The 26,836-nt window shown below is 39.2% G+C and overlaps 3 protein-coding genes and 1 long non-coding RNA gene across 4 annotated transcripts; 2 read left to right on the top strand and 2 right to left on the bottom strand.

Annotated features, from left to right (window-relative positions):
• Positions 1 to 306: 306 nt before the first annotated feature.
• LOC113681239 (mitochondrial import receptor subunit TOM40 homolog) lies at positions 307 to 5,458 on the bottom strand. The gene is made up of 4 exons (XM_089210337.1): positions 5,246 to 5,458; positions 3,632 to 3,792; positions 1,985 to 2,086; positions 307 to 1,374 (listed from the first exon to the last, which is right to left on the bottom strand). Exons 1-4 carry the CDS (start codon positions 5,421 to 5,423, stop codon positions 826 to 828), a joined length of 990 nt encoding a protein of 329 aa, XP_089066463.1. The 5' UTR covers positions 5,424 to 5,458; the 3' UTR covers positions 307 to 825.
• A 76-nt stretch (positions 5,459 to 5,534) lies between these two features.
• Positions 5,535 to 15,589, top strand: LOC113681242 (zinc finger protein ZPR1-like). Its single transcript, XM_089210322.1, has 13 exons — positions 5,535 to 5,772; positions 6,717 to 6,878; positions 8,748 to 8,838; positions 9,193 to 9,263; positions 10,058 to 10,307; positions 11,124 to 11,152; positions 11,355 to 11,421; positions 11,806 to 11,889; positions 12,227 to 12,303; positions 12,510 to 12,620; positions 12,811 to 12,897; positions 13,458 to 13,526; positions 14,251 to 15,589. The coding sequence occupies exons 1-13, from the start codon at positions 5,671 to 5,673 to the stop codon at positions 14,377 to 14,379; spliced, it is 1,329 nt and encodes a 442-aa protein (XP_089066448.1). The 5' UTR covers positions 5,535 to 5,670; the 3' UTR covers positions 14,380 to 15,589.
• Positions 15,590 to 16,487: 898 nt separating this feature from the next.
• LOC113681240 (uncharacterized) lies at positions 16,488 to 20,493 on the top strand. The gene is made up of 3 exons (XM_027198318.2): positions 16,488 to 17,883; positions 19,024 to 19,170; positions 19,424 to 20,493. The coding sequence occupies exons 1-3, from the start codon at positions 16,615 to 16,617 to the stop codon at positions 19,622 to 19,624; spliced, it is 1,617 nt and encodes a 538-aa protein (XP_027054119.2). The 5' UTR covers positions 16,488 to 16,614; the 3' UTR covers positions 19,625 to 20,493.
• Positions 20,494 to 23,289: 2,796 nt separating this feature from the next.
• LOC113681241 (uncharacterized) lies at positions 23,290 to 26,740 on the bottom strand. The gene is made up of 2 exons (XR_003447170.2): positions 25,281 to 26,740; positions 23,290 to 23,622 (listed from the first exon to the last, which is right to left on the bottom strand). It is a non-coding gene; the product is annotated as an uncharacterized LOC113681241 (long non-coding RNA).
• Positions 26,741 to 26,836: the final 96 nt, after the last annotated feature.

Genomic DNA, 26,836 nt, shown 5'->3' with positions numbered 1-26,836 from the left:
ACAATAAACATCTAACTAACCTCGTTTTTCTCGGTTCGTACTGTAAGTTACGGAACCTCGTTTCTTCAGCTCGATTTATGGCCCACGCGCTTCGCGCGTTATGTTGCAAAGACATTAAGCACATTCATTTGTTGGCAATCTTAAGCGGAAACTATCAGGGCAGCATGTTACATGCTTGTGTTTCGAGTAGAACACATAGGAAGCGTGTGGTATCCGTGGGCTTGTTCACAGAGTTTACCTACACAGGTCTACAGACAGTCATAAAGGACAAAGGAGCCGATGGAAATCAGTAAAAGTGACACCTCATTCAAATATAGAAAGACCACATGAGAGCTGTTTATTAAGCTTCTAATCAAGCTGTACTCTTCCACCGAAGGAAGGAAATTCAGAGATTATCAGAAAGCAATTCATTCAGATCTGTTCTTTGCAACCATGAATTTCAGTCTTGCCCCACACATATATCGAATCTTTCATCTATACATGCGCCATTCCATTTATAAACAGTTCCTACTCCAGTCCCCAGTAAAATAAAAACACCCTGCCCGCTGGTCTTCAAGGTGACAGTGCTGTAGGCACTGAAAAAGCCAAATCTGGAGAGAGTTTGCTTCCACAATCTGATTGATCCACACAAAGCCGTTAAAAGTAATAACAAAAAATCTTATTGCTCTTAGCAACAATATTTGTATCAATGTCGATATCCAAGCAACAACTCACCTACCCCTCCCCTTGTCCCACATTAACCCTAACTTGGTATCAGTTGAATGTTGTTAGGCTGAGGGAGGGGTAGGTACAGAGCTACTCAGATACTGACATTGAACCCAACAGTCAACCTATATTTAGACCAAACCCAAATCGCGCTTGATTCTTGGTATGATTTACCATACCACTCAACAAAAACGTGAATGGCAATGGAGGAAGTCTCTTTTCCATAACAGCCGCCACTGTCCAATTTGTATCCAGCATTCCGCGAAATGTAAAATTAGCTTTGGGTACATCAATTAGATACCCTGCGCTAACCGAACTATCGCGGGCCCTTGTGTTATACTCATACTCTACGCCAACCTTTACATTCTCATTGCCTTTGTGCCAGTAACTTAAATGCCATCCTGTTTGACCAACTGTCGCTGAGGCGATCCAATCATCTGCTGTGTATCGACCCGCGCAGGACATCATGGCCACTTCCTGGCCAGAGCCATAGTGGTAGAGAAGTTCTCCTCCTACATCAACACGTGGAGCCATCCTTTGAAGATAATGAGCCACAAGAATGCCAGAACTATTGAGTATATCTACATTACCAGCCGTCAGACTTGCGGTGAAGTCATCTCCACGGTATTCAGCATCACTTTGGACAAGAACCCAAACTGATTTTTGAGTCTGCACAAAAAAAAAAGAAAGAAAAAGTCCCTTTGATTTAATTACTGTTCACCTGTGACTGTTTACACTCTGAGTGCCACTCCAGCTGAAAAAATTGTTGCTGATCTCCGTTTTCTCATACATACATACACGTAGCAGATGAGAAGGTCAGTACACGAGGTTTTCTCTAGGGTTTTGTTGAAAGTCAATCTACCTCTGCCTAAACTGTATAAGACCTCTAACCGCAGTCTATAATTTAGCCTACAGCAGGCTCCTCTGTTTGGGGTTCGCCTTACAGCCCCTTTCCCAGGCACAGTTGCTATTACATCATATACAACCACTTATGGAAAAAGTCTTAACTATAGAAGCACCAATAGCTGCCTTTTTTGCTGGCTACTTATTTCCCAAGCACTAGCTACTTTAATACAACAAAACAGTTAACGACTGTCTTGATCTGAAAAGTAGGGTCTTTTTTGAAACTTTGCCAATATTTCGTGAGGGTATTTGGAATTCTATTGCTACCTTGTAAGGTGTGGAGTTTAATGGCGACTGTAACTCTAAAGATTAGCTCGATTGTGTTATGGCTTTTTAATATCTATTAAAAAATTGAAAGAAAGTTCAAAACGATTACCTGTATCACCATTTTTCCTCTGAGTCTGTTGGTAAACTGATGGATCATTTGAGCATTAAGGCTACCGTTCGTGTCAATGTCTCCAAGCAACACAGGAAATGCCTAAAATTATGAACAGAACAGAAAAGTATGAGATATTTATTAACAGTCAAAACACAAGATGTGAAATGCTGAGGCCTGATAGCTGGTATACTGGACTGCATTTTGAAAGGTCCAGGTTTGAACCTGGTCAGGTCAATGTGTTTTGTTCTTGGGAAACACACTTGGATCAATATCAGTATCTGGGCAACTGCCCACCTACCCCTCCCCTAACCATACATTAACCCTAACTAACCCTAAGCATTTGCCCAGATACTGATATTGATCCAAACACTTCACTCACACAGTGTCTTTCTCCGCCCAGGAGTATAAATAAGTAGTGGCAAATTTTTAACCCTTTACACCCTAACATCAGTATCTATATTCTCCATACTCTTTCCCATAATGTTTCTTGTGGTACTGACAAGGAGAATTCATTTGAAGATCAAAGCTTCTTTGGTTGACGATCATTTCCTTTATTCTCATGATGATCTAGCAGTATTACTGGTCACTCTCAGGGTTTAAAGGATTGAGGAAGTTTTTTTGAAATGCTTGGGGGGGGGGGGGGGGGGACCTTGCAACACACTGGCATCCTATCCAGGGAGAGAAGGAGGAGTAGTAAGACTCCTAGTTGCTTCATGCAATGAAAACTAATATTAACTCCAGCTGGATGGGTAACTTGTCTCAAGTATGGATTTAAACTCCTTAACCATAGAATTAAAAGTTGAGGGATGGTAGACTAGTCCAATAGCAGGTAGCCTCCCTCAGCATTTCGTAGGGCTTCCCTGAAAGTTAATCAATACCATTTTATACACCTGGTTGGAGAGAGACACTATTACAGAAAAGTGACTTTCCTGGGAAAACCACCTTATGGCCAGGGATTTAATCCAGACCTTCCCCCATCAAGATCAGCATGCTCGATACAAAGCTACCTCAACTCCCAAGAAAGCACATACCCTATATCAATGTTACCCAACAAAGGAAATACAGAGGTTTCAGACCAAACTTATTGAAAAAAAAAAAAAAAAGTCAGAGAAATAAATCAACATTAGCAAAATCATTTTTAAGAGCAGTTTTCAACTGAGTGTTGAAAAAAGCCAAAACTGAAGTCATCCCTCCAAACAGTCAAAACAATGGTTACCTTAAACATTAACCAATGAAAAATCTGTTTCACACTTTACACCCGAACATCAGTATTCATATTCTCCATACTGTTCTCTGTACATTGGCTAAGATGCTGACAAGGAGAATTTTTCTAACAATCAAAAGCTTCTTTAGTTGGTGATCATTTCCTTCATTCTCATGACATTAATGTGTGATTCAGTGGTGATATTGTAAGGAGAAATTAGATGCTAGTCACTCTTAGGGGTTAAAGGATTAAAGCATGGGAAAATACAAATGATCAGGTTGCAGTTGTTTTTAGTTTTGCATCCGATTAGTTGAGAGGATGATGCAAGTTTTCTGGACCAACCACTGAGCAAAGTAAAGTAAAAAAAAAAACAGTCCCTGATTATTTTCAACACTCAATTGAAAGTTTCTCTATTAGCCCTTCATCATCATCATCATCACCTCATTAGGCCCTGTCTGCTTATTTCCTACATAGGTGGCTCCAAAATGATATGCTCCTGGTCCCATACTACTGAGCTGAAGGGTGTGGCTGACTTGAAAGTGGTTGCTTAGGCCTTTATTGATAGCTAGTTTACAGCCCTCAAATGGCTGAGGGAAGACGTCTGAAAAATTCAAATTAGAAAGAACATAAATTAGCACAATAAAAGATTTATCATTGACAATGTTGAGTTAAAAAACATGAACTGGGAAACTAAGAATACTGTGAATACTTTGAAAATTACAATGGATTTATCATTGACATTGTTGAGTTACATAACAGAACCTGAGAAACTCAGAATACTGTGATCACACTGAAAATCATAATGAAAGTTCAGATATCAAGAAAGCCAACACCACATTAGCACAGTTGTTTTTTCAAAACAAAGTTACTCAAATGAGTCTGTAATTTCAAACTATGAAATGCAGGGACCAAAAATATAATTGCTCCTAACAAAACGAAGAAAAACTTTAGGATGAAATGCAGTGAGGGGGAAGAAAATGTCTACAGGGAAATTATTCTGATTAATCACAAAATTCTCAGAACTAAAACTATAAGAAATGTACTGCATACAGGGAGGAGAAATTCGATCTAGATTTCAAGAGTAAAGGGTTATGTGAGAGGAAGATTTTCATAGTGGAGGGTTAAGTTTGGTCACCAAGCCTTCTAAGAATTTTGTAGAGGGAGTGTCTCCCTCTAATTTCTTCTTTGATGAAAAATCACTTCTAACCTTTCCATTTGCAAGATCTCATAAGAAATTCTCCTCACAATCTGCCATACAATTCTTATAATGTTAGTTTTGGAGATGTTAGTATTGGATCATCTAAAAATCCCTTAGGTGATATTTTTCTCTACTCTCCCCACTTGTCTGCTTGATTTTGAATTAATATGGTTAGGAGAAATTATGTCTTTGTCATTCATGGGAGTTAAAGGGTTAATCTTTCATGTGGCAGATGATGGTAGGTGAGGCAGAGGATTCAGTATATTTGACCATTTAGCTTGATATCTGTAGTAATATTTTTCTTTAGGTACCACAGAATGTAATGTAAATCAGAGACCACTGAAACTGGCCAATCAAGTGGTGTTGTAAACATATTCGTGTGGTCAGTTTCAGTAAGAACTCTACTTACTCTTCCTGGTGGGGTAAGAACGGAAGGGGGTGGGGTGAGGACATTGTCGAAACTATGTTGGAATTTTTAATCCATGTACTTTTGTGTAACTGAAAATTCTTCATGCCCTTCAACATTAAATGTTTAGAGCGAGTAAAACAGCAATTTTTTCAAAATATCTCATTTGCGAAGTATGTTCGATTTTAGTTAAACAGAATTCAGTAAAGATTGCTGTGATTGTAAATCCATTCTGACTGCTAATTTCCACGTAGTAAGGAATATTAAGAGCAAACTTGCACAAACTCCCAGAAAAATCTACAGAAATCGCGGGAAACAAACGGCTGTAAAAACGAATAAATAAGCTTTAAGATTGCCTCGTCTAGATTTACGATAAATTACATAATCAGACAATCCAAATGCGCCATGAAGCCGGTGAAATTTTACGAAGCCTGACGATCTTTACCCTACCTTTACACGACTTGTGTAGATCTTCATACGTTCCAGGGTTGCTATTGGATGGTTTTTCATCCGGCTGCGGCTTTGGTTCAACAGGGGGAGCTGCCGTAAGCGGTGGCGGCGGCGGCATCGATGCAACATTGCTGGGAGATGAGGATTTTGACGGTGAAGCCGCGAGTACATTCCCCATCTTTGATCGTGTGAACCATGTGCAAATGCTGATGTAAGGCTCTGATTGGCTCTTCGATATATTAGCGTCCGCATTGGAACGGGAGAGACTAGGTCTAGTTTTAGTGAGCCTGCAGTATTGGCACTGCAGCTACATCATCGCTGAGAAAACGTGTACTCGATCTTTCAGAGATTATTGCAAGTGTTGTTGAAATTTTTAGAAAGTTTGGAGGTCGTACTTTAAATTTTACAGATGTTTGTTTGAAATTATGGAAGAAAAAACAAATGAACTGCTTTTTAAAGACATCGATGCAGATGACGAACCACAAACCAATGCAGTGGAAAGTTTGTGCATGAATTGCCATGAAAACGTGAGTCTAAAAATTTCCACTAAAATGAAATAGATAAAATAAAATAAAAATAGGGTTAATATATATTTTACTCACCAGTTAAAACTTAAAATGGTTTTCTTTCAAAAGCATTAAAATTTGATTTATCGCTGTATGATTAGTATACAATTGGTTTGTCTCCTTTATGTAGTTTTGATCAAATTTTGTACAGTACAGCTCTGTTTTAAGGTACACACTCTTCATTGATTAACAAGCTAGATCTCAGTAAAAATTCTGCCTTTAAAAATGCGAGATATATGGGAGTTAACAAAGATCAATGCTAGGATTCGAAAACATAACTGAAAAAGTGTTTCCTAATTAGCTTGTGAAACGTGGATGTTCTTGATTTGCCGTCATCTTGCTTGTAATCTAAGTTTCATTTTAGTTTTCTCATTAAGAATTGGAAGTACTGTCGCTTTATTGTGAGAAAAAAGGGGGAAATCATCTCCAAATGATACATGCAGTCTTGGACTGAAATGATGTGTGAGAGTTTGGAGTTCAAACATCTGTGTTTAAAATGGAGTTGATAAACTCTTACAAGCCGACTACAGTGACTAAATTTTAATATAATGGGGGCAGGGTGGGGGGAGAAGGAAGGGGGTGTTGAAAGATATGCCTAGTTTGAGATGATAGCAATTACGTGTATGTACTCAACAGTTATTCCATTGTACATTGCACATGAGCTGGTAAATAAATAGCCAACAAGGCACTTAGCTCCAAGCTGGCCGTAACCAATCCTGAACATTTGGATATATGGAGCCTTGTTTTCAGCTCTGCAACAGTTAGCCTAATGCATTTCTACCTAAGGCAACTCAGAATATGAGCTGATAACTGGAATTGAGTGAACCAAACCACTCCCTTTTCATCAGCATTTCTCCATCTCTTAATTACAATTTTCCTGATGCAAAATAATCTATCTTCATTAGGGAACAACTCGAATACTTCTCACAAGAATACCATTCTTTAGAGAAGTTGTTCTGATGTCATTTGAATGTCCTCACTGCGGTTACGCCAATAATGAAATCCAGTCTGCGGGAAGAATTCAAGATATGGGATGCAACATTAAACTGTTGGTATCCTCTCCAAAGGTGATCTGTCAAGTTAACCCTTTAACTCCCATGAGTGACCAAGACATAATTTCTCCTTACAATATCAATTCAATATCAAACAGATAAGTGATGAGAATAAAGAAAAATATCAATTTTGGGATAACTAGTTGATCCAATACTAAATTCTCTGAACTAACATTATAAGAATTGTATGGTTGACAGTAAGGAGAATTACAAATTTGATCTGGGAGTTAAAGTGTTATGAATAGATTATGTAAAGTTCTACATAATCAATGCAGTCAGCTCGAAGGTCTCAACCAGCGGTAACGAGTGGATGATTGGGTGGGTGAAAAGGCAAAGTTATCCTCATTTTTTTTAACCTGACCCGTGGAATGTCTTTAAAACACATACCAAGGACCAGAGACCAAAAACTCAAACTTTGATTATGTGGTGAAAATGAAGACTTTGTGGATCAATATCAGTATCTGGGCAACTGCCCACCTTCCCCTCCCCTAACCCAACATTAACCTTAACTTGTTGTTGACTGTTGTTGAGTTAAGGGAGGGGTAGGTGGGCAGTTACCCAGATACTGATATTGATCCAACTTTGTTTCTCTGATAGTTGAACAAAACAAGTCAGTGAGGGTCTTCCTTTTATAGTTTGAGGAGGGCTTTCTACAAAATGAAGACCCTTTCAATTTTGTTTGTAGTTCTTAAATCTTCTGTCTTTCATTACCAGTCCTCATCATAAACAAACAGACCCTTGTTATTTTGTGCTTGCCCATCTCTTTGGTTGTCTCCACTGGCCAGAAATTAGACCTTACCTGTACTTTCTTGAACCCACTTATTTCAAGTTTCTTGTAACCATTGACTAGGTACAGACTTAACCATTTACACCCTAACATCAATATGCATATTCTCCATACTGTTCTCTATACATTTCCAAGGGTGATGACAAGGAGAATTTGTTGGTGATCATTACTTTTATTCTCATGACCTTAATGTTTCATTCAGGGGTGATTTTCTAAGGAGAAATTAGATGTTAGTCTCTCTCAGGGGTTAACCCTTTAACTCCCACAAGTGACCAAGACAGAATTTCTCCTTACAATACCAATACAATATCAAGCAGACAAGTGATGGGAATAAAGGAAGGTCTTAAAAAGGGGATTATTAGTTGATCCAATACCAAATTCTCCAAACTAACACCACAAGAACCACATGGCAGACAGTGAGGAGAATTACTAATGAGATCTTGGGAGTTAAAAGGTTAAGCTTATAAACTATGTTAAATTTTTCACTAGTTGAAGAATTTGCAAATCAGTTTGATCTTCAGTTCGATTTTTCTCAGATCTGTGACAATTCACCATTTACACCCTAACATCAGTCTACAAGTTCTCCATACTGGTCTCTATACATTTCCCATTTCCTTTCTAGAAGGAGAATTTGTCTAATAACCAAAAGCTTGTTATGTTTCTGATCATTTCCTTTATTCTTACAACCGTAATATTTTATCCAAGGCTGGTACTGTTGGGAGAAATTAGATGCTTATCATTCTCAGGGGTTAAAGGATTAACCATAATCTGAGACAAAGGAAAAACTGGTTTTGAGAATTTGGAACTGGTTCTAGAACCTCTTTAAACTTTTTTGTGGACACTCACTCTTTGCGGTTGTCAATTTTTTTTTCACAACACAACCAAAGGCAGCACACACTTAGAATATATTTTAAAAGTTAATTGTACACCTAAAGAACATACTTTTAATGGAATAGGAGATGTAGCATTGCCCAAAATGTGGTTATTGTTAGTATTGCAGTAAAAGGTGATAAGTTATCAGTACTGTACATTAGATTTTGAGATAGTCAGTTGACTGAGTAGTAATGTGTTTATTTTTTTAATTTCTGTGTCAACAGGATTTGAACAGACAGGTAGTCAAATCAGATTCTGCATCATTTACCATTCCAGAGTTGGAGTTTGAGAGTCCTGCTTTTTCCCAGAAAGGAGGTAGCAATGATATCATCACCTTTGTTAATTTTTTTTTTCATAACTGTGTAATCAGTGACTTGCTGGTAATTGTTTAGGCAATACGTGTATTTAAGAGGTACAGAGTGAAGTAGAATCATTCTACCACCTGAGGGGGGCTGTTTTTTTTTTTTCTCTCATGTGAGCTTTGATACAAGTTACATTTAATTTTTACATATTTTTTGTAGATGAGTTTTGCTGTGATTACTGATCTTATCAAAACATGTTAAATGCTTTTATTAGGTTGCTAATTGACAGAAAGCAGTGTACAGACTTGCCCTTTTGTTTTGTAATCTCTAAGTCTGCTTGTAAACTGAATTTTCTTTTTTTGCATAGAACTTACCACCATCGAAGGACTTTTAGGACGTGCCATCACTGCTTTGGAGCAAGATCAGCCAGTTAGAAGGGTAAATTATTGATAAAATCATTGATAATTCTATACATGTAATCGTAGGCTTTACCTGGATTAGTTTGAGGCAAATTAAACTGAGCATAACATGATCCAAATCATGTGAATCAGAGTATGGCCAAGTAGTTAAGGCACTGTTGGTTTTAGGTTCAAGCCCTCCATCCTGCTACTAGCTGGATTTGTTTTCCATTGCCCTGCAATAAACACCTTGGCAGCAGTCTCCATACAGCAAACTTGTCTGCCTCCTGCCAGATAGAAGTTTTTAAACTCTATGTTTATTCACCATGTTTATGTACAATCTGTTTGTATTGGCCTTTAAAAGCCCCTTTGGGGGAGTGGTCAATTAATGTTATTATTATTATTACTACTATTATTATTGTTGTGGTTATTATTATTATTATAATTTGATTTTAATTATTACTCCTACAAAGATTGTTTGAAGCATGGTCTGCCTACCAGTAGTTAAGTTGAAGCAAAGAGAGAAAATCTATTGCTCTACATCAAACAACACTCTGAAACATTGCCTTGTAGGTGTAAATCCAATTTTTTTCCTAAACACAATAGAACCCCGCTAACTTGAACTCCCAGGGGGAACCCAAAAAGAGGTTTGCTTTAGCAGGGGTTTGAGTTGGCTGATCTCCTAGAGAGATCGGACCTCTTTCGAGCTACCAGGGTTTCGAGGTAACAGCATTCGAGTCAGTGGGGTTCTGTTGTACAATACAATAATTGTAAGTTGTTACAGTACGTCAAGTCACCGATTGATTTTTGTATTTCCATTTGAATTGTCAACAGATCATGGATCCTGACAATGCAGTGAAAATTGATGATTTTGTGGCGCAGTTGACAAAATGCCGCGATGGAAACCGGAAGTTCACCCTTCACCTAGATGATTCATCTGGCAACAGTTTCATCGAAAACCCACATGCCCCTAAAGAAGACCCACAGATGACCATGGTGTATTATCGCAGAAACGCAGAACAAAACGCCCAACTAGGACTCCAGCCAGCCAGTCAAACAGAGGAGAAACAAGAAGAGGAAGAAGGTCAGATAATAAGGTTTTCATTGAGAAATATCAGTAGAAAAGTCACAGGAGATTGATATCCAACTTTACGTAGAAGTGCACAGATAACGCGCGAATCCCGTGCAAAAATCCTCTGTTTATTTGGACTGTTGGTTATTTTGTATTAGAAAAAAAAAAGCGAGTGTTACGTAAGACCTGTCACAAACCGCTTCTCCATTTGCTTAGCTTCTCCCGCCTCATAAGAAATGCATAGTAAAATTGAGTAGCCTTACCCCCATAAAAATAATTCCTAAGCATGTCATTGAAATAGGTAAGGTTCTCAGAGCAGGAAACATAAATAAATGCAAGAGCGTCGCGAGAATTTCCCCCACCCTCCCACCCCTAAAATTGCTGATTATCAACTTGCGAGCAGGCCCTCATTATCAGGGCTTTGGTAGCAGCGTTTTTTTGCCCTTGGGAAAGTATGAGCGATGCGAGCTGGCGAAAGGTCTGTAAACAGTCTAACACTGATTATTAGTGCCAGACTTCCGACCAGCCTCTTCCTTTCTCGTCTCAAATCTTCCCGCGGGCGGAAAAAGGCGTGTCCTGACTGTTCATCAACCGTGTATCGTAGAGTTAAATGTGCCCCACTTATCGCTCTCCTCCCTTCCAGAGCACGAGTCGTTAACTCATTTCAGATTTGTTGTTTTGACAATCTTAAATTAAAGCTTGAAAACTGAACATGATCATGTAACAGTTTCTCTCTTACAGCTTGATATCATCTGTTAGTATTCACCTTGATATCATTTGTTAGTATGCAAAGTTTGACTCTGTTCTTTTCCACGTTCCCACACACAGAGGAAGAGCAAACAAATGTAAATGACGAGGTAAGAATTGTTTCGGTTCCTTGTGCCCTGTTTTACAATGTAATACCGTGACATATATTACATGTTCTGTTGCCCCAGTATGCTTAAGTACCCAGTAGGTCGAACAATGATGTTGATTTCTACCGGAATAAGCACCAACGAAGGCCAGGTCCGTTAGCTTCCGGGTTAACTTTCTCTCTCCTCTTTCGTTGCTTTTTTGCAGGTGTTAAATTTTCCAACAAATTGTCCTTCGTGTAATGCACCTACAGAAACCAGAATGAAGCTTGTTGGTATCCTCTTTTCTTACTGCCGTTTTATTTGTTTTCAGTTTAATGCTATTGTTATTACTTTCAAATCAAGGTAGTTCGTTTACATACCTCAACTGCTCGATTAATGTGTGACTGTGTGTGTGTCATTCTGTCCCCTCGTTTGTCTCTCCGTTCGTTGGTCTCTCCACGGGTATCCCTCTGCGTCCGTACGCCCCTGTGTTTTTTTGTCTGTCCGTCCGTACGTACGTGCGCTGGTACTTACGTCTGTCTCTTTGTCATTTTGTCTTTGATTTTTCCGTTGTACGTATGTAATATATACGTACAGTCATCAACGTTCACCGTTCATGAAATTTTATTCACTGTCCATCACTTATTAAACCGGATTCACCTTAACTAGTATGTCAGCTATACCGCATTTTAAAGAGGTGGTGATTATGGCGACCAATTGCGATGCTTGCGGGCATAGGTCAAATGAAGTCAAGTCTGGCGGTAAGTAACTGGTTCTTGGTTCGTTTCTGTTGTTGCAGTTGCGTTTTTTTTATATGCTTTTCGGTTTGTGGTTCGCCTGACCCGTCTAGTCTTCTGTTACGCTTAATGTGCGCCTGCGGGGCTCGGATACTAGCACTGCCACGACGAAGAAGACAATAACATCTACTCCGCCCACACGTACACATCTCGTGTGCTTCCCCCATTCATAGTCAAAAGTGGGGAAAGGACTGGGGACGAGCAGCGAGGCGTGCTCTCTGAACTAGCGTTGTTGACGGCGTAATATGAATTGGTCCCCAGTTTCCAGTCAATTTAACTTTCTGGTCAAAATTTGTTTTAGCTGGTATGGAACCTCATGGAACGAGACTCACTCTCAGGATAACAGATCCTTTGGATCTCAACAGAGATGTGCTGAAGGTACAGCTTCAACTTTTGTTTGCATTATTGGATGCTAAAATCTTATTCCGAAATCGCATGAACGGGGAGCTGAGGTTTTAAGTTTTTCGTGGTGATTTTCAAGGAAGAATATGACAAAATTTTCCGGAATGCTCTCGTCTTTTGTCTGCCGAAGGATGGCTGTTTTAACGGATTCCACCGTGATCTTACGTCTATCTTTATTGCAGTCAGAAACGTGTGAAGTATACATGCCATCATTGGATTTCCACATCGCAGCCGGCACACTGGGTGGACGATTCACGACATTAGAGGGCCTTTTGTGTAATATCAAGGATCAGGTACGTGATACTCATCTTGCATAAAATATATTTTATATCGCGCGTGAGATCGGGGTACGGGTGAACACAATTGGACCAAATGCTGAAGTATTGCGAGAGTAAATTAATTAATCAGGGGTTAAGCCCGTCACCACGCATCGTTTTCTTTCAGTCAGAACTGATCGTTCCATTTGTTTTCCTCTTGTAACAGCTAAAGTCGCTGAATCCTTTTGGCTTTGGAGACAGCCCGGCTGAATTCAGTGCGAAGATGAAAACATTTATCACCAACTTGGACAAGGTAAAAACCGTTATTCCCCACCCCACCCCCCCCCCCGCTCTCCTATCTCCTCTTCCTTTTCCCTTTCTTGTTGTTATCTCATCCCTTAACCCTTCAACTTCCAAGATCTGATCATTAATTCTCCCCTCTAGCTGCTATACATTTCCTTGTAAATTTGTTACGAGAATTTAGTGTTAGATCAAGATAGCAACTTCCACTTGTTGAGTTTGAATATTCTCATTACCTACTTGCTGGATTAGGTATGGATATTAGAAGGAGAAGTTACGTGTTAATCACTTCCGGGAGCTGAAGGTTATCCACCTTTCCCGCTTTACTGATTTTGTTTTCTAACTGGTTCCTCTCTCTTTTCGTTCTTTTCCCTCTCCTTTCTAGTCTCCAGTCCTCTTCTCTCCTTCCTCCCCTTTTGCTTTACCTTTACTAATGTCACCATCTTCTCGTCCGTTTCCTCTTTCCTGCCCAAGTCTTTTATGGAGACTTCATCAATGCGTGCGTGCATCAACTCTTTCCTGACTCTTTCTTTGTGTCTATTTTAAGCCCGCTCTACTCAATTTATTGCGCAGGTAATTAATGGCGAGGAAATGAATGTTCTGATCACACTGGATGACCCGGCTGGAAACAGCTATATTCAGGTAATTTTTCTTAAGCCCATGGAGTAAGTAATATATTGTCCATTTTTTAAAATTTAGCCTCAGTCAGCATATTTAAGCGAGTAGAGGCAAGCACAAGGCGAACTCGAACGGCGAGTTACACGCGCGCGGGAGGGCTTTTCTTTTCGCGCTCGTACCCATTAGCGTGACCCGCCCTTTTCTTCGCTTCATGCAAGTGGAAACAGTGCAAGGCGAACTCGATAGGCGAGTGGTAAGCCATGGGAGAAGTTTTTTTTTTCACTTTGCGCTACTACCTTCGCCCTTAATACACACTTTCTCTGCCTAAAACAAGTGGAAGTAAGCGCGAGGCGAACTTGCAAGGCGAGTCATGCGCGAGATGAGCGTGAGTGTGAGTTACGCGCAAGGGAACGAGTCTTTTTCTTCCCACGTCTTCCTTCGCGCCCGACTCGCACTGGCCTGTGCCTCAAGTAAGGGGAAGCAACTACGAGGTGAAGTCGAAAGGCAAGTTACACACGTGGAGAGGTGCTTTTTGCTCTCCGCGATATGTTTAGACTCATATCTTTGTTAGTTTTCAACATCTAGCCCTAGAACTTGGCAGTATTGCAACTTTTGCGGAGCTATTTCCATAAGTTAATACGTATTCCCGCTGACTGGTCTCAATCAAATTGTGGGGAAAAAAGTCTTGGAAAACAGAAGTCTTGATTTTATCATCATGACTCAAGACAGAACCCTTTCCTCTTTACAGAATTTGTATGCTCCAGATCCAGACCCTGAACTGGAAATCGTTCATTACCCAAGAACAAAGGAACAAGAAGACGATCTTGGAATATCAGACATGAAAACAGAAGGATACGAGGAAGACAATCAAAGCTGATATTGAAGTTCTTACATTCCAGTTTTTCGAAGATGAAAATTTCTCTATCACAGTATGACTTCTATTACAGGAGTTCTGTACTCAAAACTGACCAATCAGTTTACAAGAAACAAGAGATGAATGGGCCCTGCCATCTTTGTCATCAATGCCTATTTCGGTCCTAAGCACCAACTGGTAGGGTTTAGGGAAGCTTCTTCCCACTGCAAGTTCGCCCCTATGACGATGAGTTAGCCTCATCAAAATTAACATGGTCGTCTCTACCACCACTCTCCGAGGTCGAGGCGAACTGGTTGAGAGCGAACCTGCAATGGGACGAAACCTCCAGATACCACTGGAAAAGCTGAATTTAACGCGCTTTTCGATAGAGTGTCATAGAATAAAAACCAAATTAATAACAATGGCCAATCACTGAAAAACGAAAATACATTTAAGAGCCAATGAGAACTCAAGGAAAAAATAAGCAGTCTGCCCAAAGCGCGGGAAAACGCGAGCAACCAAGTCATGATTGGTTTTAGTTTTGCACACCGAATTGGTTGAGAAAGTGATGCGAGTTTTCTAAACTAATCACAGAGCGAAATGAAGAAAAAACAAAGCAATCCCAGATTTCTTGCGGTACTCAATGGAAAATTGCTCTAGTCTGACTTATGATGTGAATGGTCAGTCTTGTTTTCGTGACCGCAGTTAAAGTCGAGGCTCTGGAACTCTAAAGATTTTGTGCTGGGCTTGTTTTAGATTCTTCCTAAATCACTCTGGTCTTATAATATCGCCTGCTTCTAGAACAGAAAGAATGTAGTGAACAGTGATGTTGACAACTGAACAATAGCTACAACAGTTAAAGGAGCAAAGGGGACACGTTTCTAAAGAAACTGTGGTACTGCGTCTGAGGATATCATAACGTAATCTGGTTTTATCAACTGAGTTGTTAATGTAAATCGGTCACTATAAACAATCTCTAAATCTGACGCTCTGAGTGTTCGCCCCTTTCGTAATTCGCTCTGACGAAGGGTTTTTGCTCGAACCGTCAGCTTTAGGTAAACTTCATGGTGGCTAGTTGAAGGAGTAGTCACGTGGTGTGCGCGATGAAACAACTTCTTTTATCTTATAAAGTCAGATATTTTAAGAATTTTTTCGTGTTACGTGTGATGTCATTTCCAGATCCCATATAACGCTAAGGAAATCCAGATTAAACATAATAAAATTATTTGGAAAATGATGCTCGCAATATTCACTCTAACTTACATGGTAGAACTTGTGAAACAAGTTTCTCTCTGCCCCAAAGATCACATCTGAGAATAGCTTTCCGCCCACGCCGTCAAAAAGGTCACTATTGGTACTAGCTGATTAGCTTTCAAACAGACCCTCATTAACTTGCAGGAAGCGCTTTTCTCTGCTTGCGGGAAGGAGACAAGTCAGGAGGAGATTTGCCTGGGGTCTGGCACGAGCCAGAACCAAACCTCTCGCCGGCTCGCGTTGGTAAAGACCTCGTAATTACCAGCCAGCGGACAGATACTTCTGCGGAAGCGCTGATGATGAAGCTATTAACTGATCGTCTCGTCCAGAAAATGCCCCAATGTTGGCAGATACGAATAAAATTACACTCATCATTTGCTGTTACACTTTTCAGCTTACCAAGTTAAAATATCGGGAGCCCTTAGCTGTGTATTCTTCACTTTTCCAGGAGACCGTGATTAATTTTCGATTCTTTTTTAGTGTTGTAAATATGCCAATGTATGAAATTTACTATAATTATTTTTTTCCTCAGCGCAAAACATAGAGAGTTTTCCGTTCAAACGTGAAACTCGGCTCTTCGGTGAAAATAAAAGAGACCTAAAGGAATACCCTAAAATTATTCAATCTTTTTCCTCTCTACCAAAAAGACAACACACCATCCGTCAAATAATCGTTAACAAGATTTTTATCGGCTTTACTTGTTGCTGTGTTGAGTAGGATCCAGGCTTTTCTAAGAAAACGCTTACTCTGTGCAATAGGGGAGGGCTTCTCCCGTAGTACTCTCAGATTGAAGAAAATTTCGACCTACGTTAATACACCTCCTTATTTTGGTAGTGCCCCTACCACCCCTCCCTCCAATTGAACTGTAGTCCATGGCAACGAGAAATGCATCGTGGGTAGTTTTGTCGTGCGTGAAAACTGGATTTTCTTGTGAATATTTTTTGGTGTTTAGTTAATTTTCTAAACCGCACACAATGATGTAATTTGTTTTTCGATGTATGCCAAATGGAAAGCCTCGAAGAAAGACAAAGCAACAACGGCGCTGAAGACAAAATAACGACCTTTGCGTCGCCTACTGTTTTGGCCGCCATATTGGATGAAGAACCGTCGGATGATGATGTTATTCGTAGCATGGTTGCGTCCAATGGTCAGGAGGAAGACACGGAAAGGGTCACTGATAGTTTGGAGTCTTCATTAAATGATTCTCTCGAGTTCTCAAAGCCTGTAGAATCAAACGAACCCAAACGAGTTGAATCCACCAAGATGAAAATCGAGCCTTCGCAGGTAGAGACTTCGGAAGACATTTCGGATATTCCCAAGAGTTCTACTCCGCTACTAAATGACAACATGAAACACAGCAAAAAAGTCGGAAAGCCTAAACCGCGAAAGCCACAGCACATCATAGAAAGAAACAAAGAGAGGGTTGGGAAGAAGGTTTCCGAGAGGACTGGCTATGCTCAAGTTCACGGAATGAGGACGAGAAAGAATGTCGAAAAATCCAAAGAAAAATCTGGAAACCAAACAGAAGAAACTGTTGCGAATGTACCTGGCTCAGGCTTAGAGAGTCAGTCACAGCATTCTCACAAAATCAGTGATGATTTTAGTGGCCAAAACTCTGTAAGTCCAGTTCACTATGATAATGATCAAAACTTTCAAGGAGACAGCTCTCTAGAGAAGTCACTTGACACATATCACAGTCATTCACATGGTCCTTACTACGATGTCAGCCAAGACTTTGGCTCATACTATAATCCTTTAGAATCAAATTATTCAGATCTAGTTGGTTATAGCAGAGGATACCAAAGTGCTGCAGCAAACTCAAGACAGAGGCATTCAATGGCTGGGTCTTTTCAACCAACACATTATAACTCTCTCTCCACCCAGTCTGCACCCCCAGGTATTTACGGTTACCAGCGTACACCTCTCATCTCCAGTGTACATAATTTGCACGAAGAAGATTATAATTCATCATCAGCCTTATCTGACACTGATTTTCAAAATTTACAAAAAGCAAACAAATTCCCAGAATCCAGTTTACACAGGAAATTTTCCTCAGAACCGTACTTAGCAAATCCAAGTTCTTTATCATTACATGGGATGGCAGATGCTGACAGAAGCAGTAAAGCATCAGGAAGTTATTCCAGCTTAAGACAACCATTGTTTCAGTACAAACCGTACAGCTTAAAGGACTACAGAAATTTTGTTGGCTCTGAGGTTGAGCGGCCTGCTGGTGGCTTAGGACCAAACAATGACACTGATGACTTTAAGGAGAAGGTAAATATTAATTGTTTTTTTTTTTTAATTGAAGTATTCAGAGTCATCAACACAGGCTGACAAACAGTGCGTTCTGTTGTCTATTCTGAAAGCGTGTGGGTCAGTTTTCAGCAAGAGAGCATGACATTATGCAGCCTATGTGTTTTCTTTTTTATCACAGTCGGCTAACTTAGAACCTTTTTAACAATCTTGCACATTTAAAAATTACCAGTCCATTTGCTGAAGTCAATGGTTTTATGGTCTGCAAGTTGCTCTTAAATTTACCCAATTTATTTGCCATTTGGCAAGAGGTATATTTGCTGGTTCATGTACAAACCCAGACAGGGTTTGCATCATTTATTTGGGGATTATGACCACATGTAAAACATGCATTATGGGTACACTCTAATCTAATTAGCAAATAGATTCCATGTTGCCCTGGATCTGTTCAGCAATATATGTACAGCTGTAGATCACAAATTATGTCAAAATGCAGTAAGAACAAAACAGTGGCACACAAGGCCCGTCATAGTGCATGACTGATGTTCTCACCACATTTTGAGGTCACAGTCACACTGTACACACTGGGAGATGCAGCAGACTTATGGTTGGTACACTGGACTCTTCATCAAAAATTCAGGTTCAGGACTTGGTCAGGGTTAACCCATTACACCCTGACATCAGTATAGATTTTCTCCATAATGTTCTCAATAAATTTCCTATGGTACTGACAAGGAGAATTTGTTTAAAAATCAAGAGCTTCTTTAGTTGGTGATCATTTCCTTTATTCTCATAACCTCAATATTTGTTTTAGGGGTGATACTGATATGAGAAATTAGTTGCTAATCACTCTCAGGGGTTAAAGGGTTTGAATGCATTCTGTTCATGGGCTTGTGATTCTACTCTCACAATGCCTCTTGTCACCCAGGAATATAAATGGGTGTTGGCAAATTATCATGAAAATGCTGAAGGCTCCCTCATAATGGACTGGCATCCTGTCAGGGATCCTATCATACTGCTAGTGACTTCATACTAGGCAAACTGGGATAATCTCTGGTTGCATGGGCCTCTTGACTTGAGCACAGACTTAACGTACCTTTAACAGGGTATGAAATAATGTACTTTGCAAAAATTGCCACAACTGTCCTTAAAATTTTTTAGATGAGAAAAGTCAGCAAGCAAAGAGAGTATGCAGCAATGTTGAGGGCCCAGCACTCAACCATGAAGAAACAGCAGGAGAAAAAAGGATCAATTCAACAGCCAGTTAAACCTAAACATATCAAGGAGGCAGAGGCAAAACGGCAAGCTGTAAGTAGTACATTTCCATTGATGGGGTACTTGAGGTCAAGAGTAATCTTAACACATAATACTCATGCAAGAATTGAATTAGCCATAGAACAGGCATTCACTTGTGAGGCAGCCCCAATGACGAAGCAATCATGTGAGAGGCCTGGTCATACCAGATCTCTTGGAAACCTCACTTATTGGTTAGAAAAGCCCTCTGACCCTGCTCAATGGCTAGAATTGCACTCTCTTTGAAACTGCTCACTTTGTCTTTCAGGCTTTGAACTATGCCAAGAATGTCCCTAAACCAAAACAGATGGTAAGCAGGAGGAGAGGTAGTCCAGGAATGAGTGACACTCAAGCTGATGATGACGACCAGGAAATTACAATACTTGAAATATTGAGACTGAGACATGAAAAAGAGAAAAAAGAAGTTGACACAATAAGGAAAGATCTTGCTTCTAAAATACGACTCTAATGCATACACCACCTGTAAATGTTTGTAGGTTGATGCAGTTTGTGTATTGGGTGAAAAACATCCTTAGGCATCATTAGAAAGAGAGATTTTTTAGGAAGAGGGATATGTAGATAGATTAGAAACTGCTGTGCTAAAGAAACAGTGGAAGCTATACCAGTGCAGGCCATGTTACTATACCACAAAATAAACAAAAAATGTTTCTGGTAGTATCGATATAAGGTAACTGTGACGCATCTTTCAATGTGGCATTGTACCTAGAAATTTGAGCCTTGTTCACGAGTGCTGAAAGAAAGTGTCTAGTTTAAAAAAAAAATACATGGAAAGCATTCAGTGTAACAATCATATTTGTGTGGTGTGAGGTTCTGAACAGTCTCGTTTGAACTTAAACAAGCATAAATTCATAAATTGTGATTCAAACAAATATAACAAACATTTTGAGGGCCCTTTGACAGACATAACTTGCCAAGGTAGTCTCAAATATTCTTCAAAAGCACAAAGTGAAAGACAGGAAGATTGAAAAAGATACAAGTAATTATCCATTCAGTTAATTGACATTTTTTTTTACTGGTAATAACATATTTCAGTTGTGCTCTATCCAATATAAACAGAACCCAGATTAAAAATTTTCAAAGGTGACAAACTAGTCAATGCTCTGAAAACCAAGTAATTTATTTTGTTATTAATTTTATTTATTTTATTGAATCTATTGCAAAGTTTCTGTACATATTGGATCATACATGCATGTAACATGCATCTTTTAAAGAGTGCCATGTATTAAAGTTTCCCTATGTTTTAAAAAAAGCCTATTAAAAGATTGTAACTGTAAATACATAATTATGTTTGCAAACAAGAGAATCTTTATTACAAAACTGAAGACTTGAGTCATCTTTGTTAGTACTATTATTAAGTTTTTTTGCCTAATGAGTAAAAACAATTATCCAAGTTAGTCTTCATTTAATTCAGACTTCATACCATTTAATGCAGGAAAAGTCTTTGGTTTAACAAGTTGTTTCATGTGCAGCACACAAAGCTAAGACCTTAAGAACAGTCAAAAGGAATAAGAAGGGTAAACATTTTTATTATCCTTCAGTTATTGTCATCTCTCAGTTAGTATGTGCACTATGATTAGTCAATTTAACATTATGATTGGTCAATTTAGCACCCTTGACCATTAATCTAGGAAATACTTGGTCTGCAACTTACAATACTGACTTCAAACTCCATTACTAAGAAGTATGAATTGGCATGGGTAACAGATACATGATGAAATTGCAAGCACCTGCCACCCTTGAAGCAGCATTGTATTGATTGGCTCAATATAGACGGGTATAATGATCCTAAAATCTGCTACAGCAAATTTCTTGAGCGATACACTAAAGCTTACGAAACACATTTTCCTTTGAAGAAACTGAAGCGTCGCCTTCACTTTAGGAAACCGTGGATATCCCAGGGCTTACTTAAATCTGTCAAGCAGAAAAACAAACTATACAAGCAGTATATTTCAAACCCCTCTCTCTGGAACGAAGCGAAATATAAAACTTATAAGAACAAACTGAATCACTCCCTACGAATCGCGAAACGTTTATATTATGATAAGAGGCTAAGCGAGTCAAAATCCAATATAAGAGCCACTTGGCGTCTGCTTAATGAGGTACTAAACAGCAAGAAATTGAGACCTAAACCCAACTCTGTGTTTAAGGTTGATGATCAAGATATTTCTGACCCAATGGAGATTGCTAATCGATTTTGTCATTACTTCAGCAATATTGGACCAAACCTCGCTAAACGAATTCAATCTACGACCTCGTATAAGAATTTTCTTCCTGGTCATTTCCCTCAGTCAATGTTCCTAAATTTAGCAACTCAGGAGGAGATTATAGATATCGCATCTACGTTTCCGGCGGGAAAATCGGCTGGGTATGACAATATCCCTATGTCTATCATAAAGCGATCTATATGCAGCGTTTCCTCTCCATTAACACACATTGTAAATCTCTCCATTACTCATGGTATCGTTCCGGATGATTTGAAAATTGCTCGTGTCATACCTATTTTTAAATCAGGTGACAAAGCTCTCTTCAGCAACTACAGACCTATTTCTGTTCTACCGTGCTTTTCAAAGTTTTTGGAACGAATAATTTACAACCGTATTATGAATTATCTCAATGACTCCGATGTCTTATGTGATAATCAATATGACTTTAGAAAAAATCGCTCTCCTAGCCTTGCGCTTATCGATTTGTGTGACAAAATTTCTTCTGCATTTGATAGAAAAGAACATGCCATTGGAGTATTCCTAGATCTTTCGAAAGCATTCGATACGGTAAATCACGACATTCTTTTTGAAAAACTCAATCATTATGGGATCCGTGGTCTGGCACTAGAATGGGTCAAAAGTTATCTTTCTGAGAGGACACAATTTGTCGAATTTAATAACGTTAGATCTGCCCCACAGGGGATTCCCTGTGGGGTGCCTCAAGGTTCTATTCTTGGTCCCTTATTTTTTATCCTGTATGTTAATGATTTGAACAATGCTCCCCTGCTTGATGCAATCTTGTTTGCTGATGATACAAACTTATTTATCTCCCATAATGACCCTGTTTACCTAATTAACACATTAAATAGAGAATTAAACAAATTGTCAACCTGGTTTGCAGCAAACCGGCTCTCCTTGAATTTAGCCAAGACTAATTTTATGGTATTCAAGCCTTGGCAAAAGAAGCAATCCTTTGAATTTCAAGTTTTCATAAATGAGCAGCCTATTCTTCGTGTTTCTGAGACCATGTTTTTGGGTGTTTTATTAGATGACAATTTGACCTGGAAATCGCATATATCCTTAACAGCAAATAAATTATCCAAATCTATAGGTATTATTCATAAATCTAGGTTTTTTCTCTCTACTCACTCCCTTCGTACTTTATACAATTCTATGATCCTTCCATATTTGTATTATTGCAATTTAGCTTGGGCTGGTACCTATAAGTCAAACCTTCAAAGAATTGTAACCTTACAGAAACGTGCGTTAAGAATAGTAAGCAATTCTACATACATTGCCCATACTGGCCCTATTTTAAAGGAACTTAAACTCTTAAAATTTCATGATATCCATTCGTTTCAATTAGGTACTTTTATGTTTTCATTCGAGAACTCTACACTCCCTTCCAAATTCAATAACTTTTTTTTACTGAATAGTCAAATCCACAATTATAATACTAGGAATGCTCAGTCCTTCCGTTTGCCACTGTGCAGAACGAACACCAGGAAGTTTTCAATTTACTTTCAAGGTCCAAACTTTTATAATTCGTTAAATTCTGACATAACTAGTTCTCCCTCCTCCGCTTCTTTTAAAAGAAAGCTTAAGGAATTTCTTCTCTCTAAGTATTAGCTTCTGTAAGGCAGTAATTCTTAACTAACTTACTTAATATGTGTGTGCGTGTGTGTGTGTGTGTACGTGTGCGCGGTCAAAGTTAATTACCATAAGTCCATATTGTAATTCTAATATAAGATTAGTTATTTTAAGTGAGAAAACCTGACTTGTTATAAGCCTCGTGGTTTCTTTCAGGTTTTCTCGCCATTTATTTTCTGTCATCAATTTTCTTCATTTTTTTTTTCCATGTGTAAATGTCGTATATGGCAAATAAATATTGTATTGTATTGTATAGCATAGACATTTGCAGTCTTGCTGTTGACACACCCCCCCCCCCACCACCTCATCCCCCCTTAATCTCAGTGATGCCTGCATGGAAATGATGCCCACTACATGGAAGGAAGAGAAAAAAGTCCCCTTTCAGCCTTCACCTTACACTCCCAGGATGCTTATGTTTGCTACTAGTGATATGGACCTTGACTAAAAGCAAAGAGGAGGTCGGACTCTGATTTCAAGTGATTTCAAGTGAGCTCACTTCTTCAGTCCATACTACAAATGGGAATCCTGTGTAAAAGGTATTATGTCTTTCATCTTTAGATGAAGTCACAGTGCCAGCTGCTCCAAAATCACCCTAGAGATAAAAAAAAGAAAAGAAACATGCATGTCTAAAGAAATTATTCACCACCAGGTTGTTCAAAGCTGGGTTACAAAAACCCAGGGTTGATGTGAAACATGATTGCAGATTGGAAAGCTTTAAAAGAAAATTCAGTAGCGCTACTTTTGTATACAATTTGATGATTGGGTGCCCTGAAAAGAATAGAGAAAATCATACAAAAAAGGCTTTTCAGCAAAGGAATAAAGAAACCCTGACTAAAAATGTTTTAATTTCAAATATTAATTTAAATTTTTTTTTATTTAAAATATAAAACCCTTATGCGTAAGGACCCCTGGATTTCTATGGCCAGCCTTCTCAAGTATTTCAATCTCTGTTGATTGCTTGGTTAAATTGGTAATAACCCTTAACTCCCAGACCAAATTTGTACTTCTCCTTACTATCAACCACACAATTTTTATGATCATAGTTCAGAGAATTTAGTATTGGATCGACTAATTATCCCCAAATTAATATTTTTCTTTATTCTCATCACTTATCTGGTTGATTTTATATTGATATTGTAAGGAGAGATTCTGTCTTGATCACTCATGGGAGTTAAAGGGTTAAAGTATAGGTGATACAAAAGGAGGATTTAATGTGTCGTAAGATTCATAGATAAATATAAAACAATTATCTCTGTGTTTCCATCAGAAATGTCTTCTTAGAGTACCCAAGACATGAGTATAATAGATCTTTTGAGTGGCTTATTTGCAGTAAAGCAGCTAGTGAAACTGTGGCCTGAGATGGCAAAAGATCTCAATTCTGTTTTTTTAGGAATGAAACCCTTTTCTTCCCCATTTCTTTACATATTTAGGCTTCTCAATTTCTTCTTTAGTTCTGATTACTATGCAATTCTGATGTCCAACTCTTTTACACTAGTACATTTCTGTACACTCATGCAGCCCCTAAAACTTGTTTTTTTCTGATTTGCGCTCAAAACAATTGATACAATGATTTCTCTCAACTTATGTCTGACAACAACGACAGCAATCCATCATTTCATAAAGAACAGCTTCCTGCCATTGCAGCACACAGAAGCTTTCCTTTTCTTTTTTTTGCGCCCATCAACAGGCACTTCACAAGTGAAAACTTTTACACAAAAAAAAACAAAAACAAAAAAACAAAAAAAAGGTAAAAACAATTCAAATTTATCTTTGTTAATGCTTTATCTCTGGTCCAATTGATCCCTTCAGGCCTGTAGGGGATCCTGTACAGGCCTGAATTTTTTTTTTCAGGTCTTATTTTCACTACTGCCTCAGTAGTACTCATTACTGCAAAGATTGCTTCCATATTCATTTATTTATCCACAGTTCCCATATGAGATTTTCATAAATTTACAGTCAGTAAATAATGAATGAATTGCCAGTAATCGGATCCTTGGGTTTGGGTAAAGATTTGTGGGATTGCCACAGGGCAAACATTGCAACTCCCTTGAAAGGAATGTATGGCAAAATGTAGTTTCAAGGTCCAAAAAAGTGATTTTGAAGAGAGATTATCGCTCTATCACCCCAGCTTTATCATAAATGAATAAAGATAATGTCGATACGAGGAAAGTGTAAGTATTCATTAGATTCCACAGGTAAGACAACAGGAGTATAGTAAGATTTAGGCTTTCTCCTCTTTCTTGCACTTACCGCCATGCTTCATATGTCCCGCAAAGTCCACTCCAATGACATTAAAAGGTGTACTCCCTTCAGTACGTGACTTCAGCAGATGACCTGGTGGAGGGTAATGAAGGGGCTGAGCCTGGAACCTCTTGCAGCCATAGCACTGCTTCACTACTCTCTTAGCAAGCCGTAGAAGCCTTGGCAACCTTGGCACTTCAGCCATAGTCATGCTGACTCCCCCATGGAGAGTTGTCTCATGAGCTTGCTTCATTATTTCTACTGTGAAAGACTTAGAATCTGGTAAGTAAATCAGATACTCACCCTGAATGCATCCTCAGCATTCCAATACACCATTGGTGTTTAGTTGCAGATTCAGTTGTTCCTGGTCATGGCAAACTTGACCATCTTTGCCCCTTGGCTCTGCACTTACTTGATCCAAGACATTTCTTGTTGCTGAATTTCTATGGTCGCAGGAGATCCTATTATCTACTTGAAAGGGTGGCAAGAAATACGATTAAACTGCTAGGTCCATGCACAAATTCTGATGGCTTTACACAAGCTGAACTTCTTAAGTACAGTGTCAAAGTCATTGTTTGCGTCAACAACAAGCACGAAAAGTGCTCGCTGAACCTTCTTCTCTGCATTACTGTCATCCATCACCCTTTGTCATATTATCAGCAGGCCACTGAAATGGGTCGGACAACCATGGCCGACCGTTCCACCATAGCTCCGCTTCGTTCACACTGCTGCTTAGGCTCCCTAGGTCAGCAGGGTTTTCAAATGTTGGTACTGTCCAACCCAGCACTGTTTATCCTCTATCATATTGAAGCCTTCTAGTGCAGCCTGCACATTTGTTGACAAGTTGACTGCCATGTAGCCCGACATGAGCTCCAAACGAGGAATCATCAGACTTTTCTTAGCAAGGCGGTATTTGGCGGCAATCAGACCCTGTGTCACACCTGACGCTTGTGTATTTGTGCCCAAATGCATGAAGTTTAGTGTTGCTGATCGGTTCATGGTACTGAACAAGACTGCAAGAAAAGTATACATCATCCGGTGCATTCTTTTCCCATTTTAGTAACCGTTTCGCAATCCCCTCGGGAAGTGGGTTTCAACACCTGTAAGCATGGCAATTTAACGCAAACTCGTACTCTTTACTTCAGCTTTAATTAAATTAGGGAATATGTTAAAATTTGACTACTGCAGTCACTAAGGCCTCAACGGAAACTTTGTCTTTCAAGTCTCCTGTCTTCTTCAAACGAAAATTCAACGTCTTCAATTTGCCCTCAAGATCGGCAATTTTTTTGCCCATGATTCCAACACGGTCCTGGCAGGGTCGCCACTGTCGAAAACGTGAAAAAGCTGTACCACGCTTCCTTATTAACTCACGATTTATTCACTTGATTTGACGATTCTCCTACCACGCTTCGGTTAACTCCTATTCACAACTCTCGGTCTAGTCGAAGGAAACACACATCAGAAGTCCCGTTGTAAGCACGTGGAACAGTACCAAATATGGGGCGATAAAACAAGTGCCGCATTCAGGTTTGTTTGATCAACCTAAGAATAATTAACGTATCGTC

Source organism: Pocillopora damicornis, chromosome 6, assembly GCF_964200805.1.
Source record: "Pocillopora damicornis chromosome 6, jaPocDami1.2, whole genome shotgun sequence".
NCBI lineage: Eukaryota > Metazoa > Cnidaria > Anthozoa > Scleractinia > Pocilloporidae > Pocillopora > Pocillopora damicornis.
Note: the sequence above shows the minus strand (reverse complement) of the source record. Positions and strands in the feature narration are given on the sequence as shown.

Bases quoted from the DNA above. Each gene is read 5' to 3' on its own strand.
- LOC113681239 (XM_089210337.1), bottom strand. From the start codon at position 5,423: ATGGGGAATGTACTCGCGGCTTCACCGTCAAAATCCTCATCTCCCAGC. The intron at 3,793-5,245 runs GTAGGGTAAAGA...TGAATTTTTCAG, and splicing joins TCTACACAAGTCGTGTAAAG to ACGTCTTCCCTCAGCCATTT. The intron at 1,375-1,984 runs GTAATCGTTTTG...TTTTTTGTGCAG, and splicing joins GAGGAAAAATGGTGATACAG to ACTCAAAAATCAGTTTGGGT.
- LOC113681242 (XM_089210322.1), top strand. From the start codon at position 5,671: ATGGAAGAAAAAACAAATGAACTGCTTTTTAAAGACATCGATGCAGAT. The intron at 11,153-11,354 runs GTAAGAATTGTT...GCTTTTTTGCAG, and splicing joins AAACAAATGTAAATGACGAG to GTGTTAAATTTTCCAACAAA. The intron at 12,304-12,509 runs GTACAGCTTCAA...TCTTTATTGCAG, and splicing joins TCAACAGAGATGTGCTGAAG to TCAGAAACGTGTGAAGTATA.
- LOC113681240 (XM_027198318.2), top strand. From the start codon at position 16,615: ATGGAAAGCCTCGAAGAAAGACAAAGCAACAACGGCGCTGAAGACAAA. The intron at 17,884-19,023 runs GTAAATATTAAT...AAAATTTTTTAG, and splicing joins CTGATGACTTTAAGGAGAAG to ATGAGAAAAGTCAGCAAGCA. The intron at 19,171-19,423 runs GTAAGTAGTACA...TTTGTCTTTCAG, and splicing joins CAGAGGCAAAACGGCAAGCT to GCTTTGAACTATGCCAAGAA.